Source organism: Chenopodium quinoa, unplaced genomic scaffold (genome assembly GCF_001683475.1).
Source record: "Chenopodium quinoa cultivar QQ74 unplaced genomic scaffold, ASM168347v1, whole genome shotgun sequence".
NCBI classification, from domain to species: Eukaryota; Viridiplantae; Streptophyta; class Magnoliopsida; order Caryophyllales; family Amaranthaceae; genus Chenopodium; species Chenopodium quinoa.
In genome coordinates, this window is record NW_018743196.1 from 416,744 (window position 1) to 423,990 (window position 7,247).

General features: G+C 41.9%; 1 protein-coding gene across 1 annotated transcript; it reads right to left on the reverse strand.

Moving 5' to 3' along the window:
• Window positions 1-5,195: 5,195 nt before the first annotated feature.
• Window positions 5,196-7,034, reverse strand: LOC110732912. The gene is made up of 4 exons (XM_021912898.1): window positions 6,869-7,034; window positions 5,987-6,679; window positions 5,676-5,821; window positions 5,196-5,513 (listed from the first exon to the last, which is right to left on the reverse strand). Exons 1-4 carry the CDS (start codon window positions 7,032-7,034, stop codon window positions 5,196-5,198), a joined length of 1,323 nt encoding a protein of 440 aa, XP_021768590.1.
• Window positions 7,035-7,247: the final 213 nt, after the last annotated feature.

The following is a 7,247-nucleotide window of genomic DNA, read 5'->3' on the forward strand; positions in this document are numbered from 1 at the left end:
GTCGGGTTCGTATTACTCCTAAGGTGTGGGTGCCGAATGCTGGATATATTCTCGCCAACGCCCCTTTATCTCACGTTGGTCTTTGCTGGACTGACCAATATAGTACTAACCTACTTATTAGTAAATATCTCCTTCCATTGTGTTGTCTATTTTCCAAGCCTTTAGTTATATACACATATACTCTTCTTTTTTTTTTTTTTTTTTTTTTTTGTACATCAATTCATAGTATGATTCTGATGTTATGTAAATATTCTTTGCAGGTGTTGATAAGTTAGATAACAAACTGCTAGGGCTTTCTGCTGACAGCAAGAGAGTTATCAGACGCTGTCCTAAGGCTACAAAGCCTTTATACGATACTCTCACCACACATTACTCACGTACTCCGACCGTCAGTGCAAAAAGAAAAGCCGAGAGCATGGCTGACGAAAACGCCAAGAAAAGAAAAACAACCTCCCTGGCCAATCGGTGGGGTACTTTTCCCAGATCAGGCATTACTCGGCAACCTGAGGATCGCAACAAAAAGAATCAGGCCGAGAATAAGAAAAAACCGCCTTCCCCAAGGGTTCAAGTGAAAACGGTCGTTCAGAGTTCTGATGCAGTCATCAAAAAGGTGGTTGACAGTATTGACGTTGAGGATCTCACCAACGTTGAATCCCCTACCTTGCCTCAACCTAATATACCGGACCAACCAGCTCCTCAGACCGTTACCACTGCTGCTGGGGGTTCCGATACTAGTGCTCCTGCTCTTATCTACCAATCCAATCAGCGGATCGAGCGTCCCAACGAGAGAATACCTGAGGTTGTTCTCAAAGGATTTTCTGTCCTTCTCGGCCACTCCGGGGATAAATGGCAACCTGCTATAGATGCATGCCGGAACGAGTCAATGATTACCGATGACCCTATGTTAGGTGGGACTTTGGGTTATCGTCTTTTAAGCAATTTAACCCTCCCAGTGGATAGACCTGCTGGCGTCATTGGTCTTTTGGCTGCTATGCACATGCACAACATGATGAAGGTTGCCCTCATTATATATATATATGCTATATTTTTATTATTATTTATTATCATCATTTTCATTTTTTTTTACATACTTTTTACTAACTTTCTGCTTTTTATGGCTTCGCAGGCCGTTATGTCTGGTACTGAGCTTGTTGAAATGTACCAGTATTATCAAGAACAACACCATCAAGCTGCTGTTAGTCAAAACGCACTTTAAACAGCCCTGGATAACGCTGATAAGGCTCTGCAAAAACTAAAAGAAGCAAAAGAAAGAGATGACCTTGAGATGTCGTCTCTCAAGGAAACAACTTCTAAGGTTAAAGATCTCGAGCTAGAAGTGCAGAAATTGAAGACTCAAATTACCGAGAAAAACAAAATTGTCAGCCGCGTTTCTACTCTTGAGAAGGATCTCGAGGCCGCCAAGGGCTCTGTTCGTGACCTTCAAGAAAAAATCAAAGTATTGGAGGCATATAAGCCTGGAATCCGCCAAAGGGCTGTTAGACGCTTCTTGACATCTCAAGAGTTTTGTACGCGGATTCAGAATCGCTTTGATGGAGGATTGACCTCTGCCCAAAGGTGCATTGCCCATACTGTCGGCTGGAAGAAAGAGGACTGGACTGCCATTGAAAAGGCCTTTAACGAGGAAGTTTTCAAGATCCCATCCGGCTTTGAGGAGCAAGAGTTTGCAGACGAAGATCTTTTTAATCTTGCTCCAGCAGAAGATGAGGGTATTTCGGACCCTAGCATCTTGGACTCTCCAGCTTCCGACGGTACACAAGCTTAATGGGGCGGGCAGTCATCACCGGCATCTTCTTGCGGGTCTTGCGTTTTTGGGCCTTATCAGCTTTGATTTAAATCCTGTATTTATTTGCTTTTGTTGGACTTTGTATTCATAATGCTGTTACATCGGCATATGCCCTTTTTGTGGTGATGCCTGTCAACTATTGTGTCTAACTACTTATATCATTCTGAACATGTCATATATTCTTCGAAACTTTTAACATGTCATGCACTTTCACATTTGCCTTATTATCTTAAAATAATTTTAACAGCTATCAACTTTTTTTTTATATGCTATCGGCTCTTTTTTTAATATCCATTCTATTGCTCTACGACTGTCGGACTTTACTATTGACTTTATTAGTTACCAGCAACTTCACCATAGCTGAAGAAAACTTATTTAAAAACAATTCGAACACAGCGCTATGTATATATATATATATACATATCCATTTCACCCCCACAGTGTATATGGTTAAGAAATAATTATATACACTTGTTGCTGATTTATTGCATAACATTGATCACTTACTACGCTATAACTTTAGCCAGTTAAGTATCCTCTCAGCGATCGTATTCAAAGTTACGCTTCAACTCAGCATATACTTGAATCGATTTAACCGGTATTATACAGTGAACCAGCAACCTCGCGAACCAATATTTATAACTGATCAGGTTATAAACTCACTGGTTTCACGGAAGCGGTTTTTAGTTGTCCGTCCTACATAACAAACTTACGTTAAGTAGAGGATGCCTATATCAAGAAAATATTTCCTCATAAACGCTTGTATTAATATTGCTTACATTTCCAAGTACAACGTACTATTCAAAATATTTCTTTAATACAACTGTGTTCCAGACATTTTTTAACGGCTTTCCATCCATTGCTTCTAAGTAATATGAACCTTGCATTACCATTTCTCTAATACGATAAGGACCCTCCCAATTTGCCGTTAACTTTCCATCTTCATTCCCTTTTCCGGTTGCAGCTGTTCTTCGTAGTATAAGATCTCCTACAGTAAGAGATCGATGATTGACACGTTTGTTGTAAGCTTTTGTTATTCTTTTCTTATAAGCAGCTGACCTGACTGCTGCCTTTTCACGTAATTCTGGTAGGAAATCTAGTTGTTGTCGTAATAAAAGATCATTTTGCTCTTGACAATAGTGTTGAATTCTGAATGTCGGCAACCCTACTTTTGCCGGTACCACTGCCTCTGTCCCAAAAACTAATGTAAAAGGTGATTCACCTGTTGCCTCCTTGGCCGTTGTTCTGTTAGCCCACAATATTTCTGGGACTAAGTCAGCCCATAACCCCTTTGCATCTTCTATCTTCTTTTTAATTGCCGTTACTATCTGTTTGTTAGTTGCTTCCGCTTGCCCATTTGATTGTGGGTGACATACCGACGCATAATCAAATTTGACTTTGTACATTGATAAGAGCTCTTTTACCGGCTTACAATCAAATTGAGATCCATGGTCGAAGACCATGGCCATCGGCAATCCGAATCTTGTGAAAATATTTTTCCAGATAAACTTTTTTACTTCCGCTGCTGTTATCTTTGCAACCGGCTCGGCTTTAATTCATTTTGTGAAATAATCAACAGCTACTAATAGGAATTTTCTGCTGCCTGTTGCTGATGGAAACGGTCCTACTATATCCATTCCCCATTGTGCAAAAGGGATTGGATTTAATATCGGTGTTAAATCATTTGGGGGAAGGTTGATAACGGGTGCAAACTTTTGACACTTCTCACATGCTTTCACATATCGAACCGCATCTTCATTCATGGTTGGCCAGTAGTAACCTCTCCTCATTGCTTCTCTTGATATAATTCTCGGCCCGGGGTGATTACCACATGTACCTTCATGTATTTCTTCTATCAACCTTTTTGACTCAAGATCACCTATGCACCTCATCAGTGGCAATGAGAAGCTTCTTTTATACAGCTGCCCTTGATGCATAACGAACCATACACTATCTTTTCGCAATTTTCGTGATTCCCCTCTTTCTGCCGGTAACACCCCATGGATGAGATATGCTAGTATATTGTCATACCATTGAGCTGTCCTTTCAACAGAGTGTATTTGTTCTGGTGCTTCACTTATGCTCTTTTCTTTTAGAATTTCTACCATCAGAGTTCTTTCTAAGCTATTCAAGCTCGAACTTTCCAGCCTTGCCAAAGCATCTGCCTGCACATTTTGAGCTCTCGGCACCAGCTTTATTTCAAAATGTTGCAGTTGTGCCGATAATTGCTTTACCTTCTCCAGGTATTTAATCATTGCTGGATCCCGTGTTTCATACTCTCCGTTATACTGACTCGAAACAAGTTGAGAATCAGTTATAAGTGTTAGACGCTTTGCATCAGCCGTAAGAGATAATTGGATTCCTGCTACCGCTGCTTCATATTCAGCTTCATTGTTCGTTGCTCCGAATTTGAATTTTATTGCATATTCAAATACCTGGCCATCTGGTGACGTTATGACTATGCCAGCCCCTGATCCCATTAATGTTGCAGATCCATCCACAGATACCTATGTCATTATATGTTAGCCACAATAAACATGTCATAAGATAGATATGCATTTGATTATTCGTTATATAATAGGAAGTGAAAACACCAAAAAATTTATTAAACTTTGATCATTAAATTACAAACTATTGAAACCTTCCAAGTGCCTATATCTTCTTCTTCATCCGTATATGAAGCTTCTACTATGAAGTCAGATAAGGCCTGTGCCTTTATCGAAACCCTCGGCTTGTAATGTATCTCATACTCCGATAATTCAACAGCCCATTTCAGCAGTCTTCCTGATGTGTCCATCTTGTGTAGTGATTTTTCCAATGGATAATTTGTTAGCACATCTATCGGATGTGCATCAAAGTAAGGTCTTAATTTCCTTACTGCAACCACTACTGCCATAGCCATTTTCTCAATTATTGGATACCGGCGCTCTGCCGCATTCAGAACATGACTAACATAATATACCGGCATTTGCTTCTTCTTCCTTTCTACTACAAGCAGTGCAGCTATTGTCTTCGGAGATGCTGAAATGTACAACTGTAACTGTTCTCCCTTCTCTGGCTTTGCAACCGTCGGTAGAGATTTCAAGTGGTTTCGTACCACCTCCAGCGCGTCCCGCTGTTCTTTTCCCCATTCAAACACCTTGTTCTTCCGTAGAACCACAAAAAAGGGAAGTGCCTTATCAGCTGATTTGCTAATAAAGCGAGTTAACCCTGCCATACGGCCAGTCAACCTCTGTATATCTCGAATCGTCTTGGGCTGCTTCATCTCAAGCACCGCATTCACCTTATCTGGATTTGCATCTATCCCCTGTTCACTAACCATGAAGCCCAAAAACTTCCCTGATCGGACTCCGAATACACACTTTTCAGGGTTCAATTTCATCTGGTATTTTCACAAGGTGTTAAATGTTTCCCTCAAGTCCGCTATGTGATCCTGTTTTTTCTTGCTTTTAACAATTGTGTCATCTACATACACCTCTACATTCCGGCCCTTTTGTCTTTCGAAAACTTTATCAACCAACTTCTGGTATGTTGCCCCAGCATTTTTTAACCCAAACGGCATGGCTTTATAGCAAAATACACCAGCATCTGTTATGAAGGCCGTTTTTGGTCTATCGGCCTTATGAAGGCTGACTTGATGATACCCTGAAAATGCATCCAAGAAGCTGAGCATTTCATGACCGGCAGTTGAATCCACCAATCTGTCTATCTGGGGTAACGGATAACAATCCTTAGGACACGCCCTATTCAAATCAGTAAAGTCGACACACATTCGCCATTTTCCTGTCGGCTTTCTTACCATAACAACATATTCCAACCACTCCGGATATGTGCATGGCTCAATAAAACCCGTCGCTTAGAGTTTGTTAACCTCAGCCTGAATAGCCTCTATCTTCTCAATAGAGAATTTCCGCTTTTTCTGTCTAATCGGCCTGAATCCCCTGTCGACATTTAATTTATGCTCCATCACCCCCGGATTTATTCCTGGCATTTCACTTGCTAAGAAAGCAAAGACATCTGCATTTTCATGCATCAGGCTTATCAGATTACATCTCATATCAATATCCATGTCAGCTCCAACCCTTACCATTCTGCTGGAATCACCTGGCTACAACTCAACTTGTACCGTTTCACCACCCGGTAACGGTCTCAGAGTTGTTTCCGGTCTTGTGTCAAAGTTACCCATGGATAAATCAAGTATTGTAGGCTCCAGCTCTTTCTTAGGATTACTCGGTATTGACCCATCTCCGACTGGATTCTTCAAAGCCGTTAAATAACAAGACTTCGCCATAACCTGCCCTCCATGAACCTTTTCCACAACTCCCAAGTTTGACACATACGCTATTGTCAAATGGTATGTTGATACAACAGCTTGTACATCATGAATTATCGGTCTTCCGATAATAGCATTATAGGCCGAGGGAACATTAACCACCAAAAATTCTGCCATCACATCTCTTGCTGTGGGTCCATCACCCAGCCTTACCGGCAAGACTATGCTCCCTTCTGGTCGTACGGAAGATCCATTAAATCCTATAACTGGGTAGGATACCGGCGTCAGGTATTGCCTCCCAATCATCATCTCATTAAAGGCTTTCATAAAAAGGACATTAGCTGAACTTCCTCCATCTACCAGAACTCTTTTTATGTCAGCCCCATTTATCTTCGTTATCAGAACCAGCGGGTCATCATGTGGAAAGACTATCCCCCTTGTATCCTCTTCCGTAAACACAACATCCGGGATTGAAGTTGGTCTTGGGCGACTATCTGTATCAAGGGCATTAATTATGTGGCGATGTTCTGACAAATGCTTCTTTGCCCCACTGATTGTCCCTCCATGCACCGACCCTCCAGTTATCACATCAACCCCTCTCCCTGTTGATAACGGCGGAATTCCTCCAACCCCCTGCCAGATCACACTACCCTGCGGCCTTTCCGGCCTTACATCAAGCTTCTACCTTTCAAATTGTCGGGGTGGGGGCTGGCTTCCACTCTGATTTAGCCGGTACTGAGATAAATGACCCCTTCTTATCAGTTCTTCTATGTTATCCTTCAGCTGCGTACATTCCTCTGTATAGTGACCCACATCTCTATGGAACATGCAATACTTTTTAGCATCCCTTGGCCTGGCTTTCATAGGAATCGACCTTGTCCATTCTTCTCTGTTCTGATTCACTGAGAAGATCGCCGCTCGTGGTGCATTCAGCGGTGTATATGAACTGTACCGCATCGGCGGTTTTGCAGCCCTAACTTCCTGCCGACTTCCCCCTCCTCTATTTTGAGTCGAGGTTCTCGGCCTTCCGCTTCCTGAAGCTGCACTTTCAAATTGAAACTAACCCTTACTAGCGGTCACACTCTTGTTGCTTGTCTTCATTAGCTCCTCGCTCTTGATGTAATCATGAGCTTTGTTGAAGGCTGCTGCCAGCGTTGAGAAGTTCTTTCG

Bases quoted from the DNA above. Each gene is read 5' to 3' on its own strand.
- LOC110732912 (XM_021912898.1), bottom strand. From the start codon at position 7,034: ATGCGGTACAGTTCATATACACCGCTGAATGCACCACGAGCGGCGATC. The intron at 5,822-5,986 runs GTAACTTTGACA...ATGAAAATGCAG, and splicing joins AATACTTGATTTATCCATGG to ATGTCTTTGCTTTCTTAGCA. The intron at 5,514-5,675 runs GTTAACAAACTC...CCGTTACCCCAG, and splicing joins TAGAGGCTATTCAGGCTGAG to ATAGACAGATTGGTGGATTC.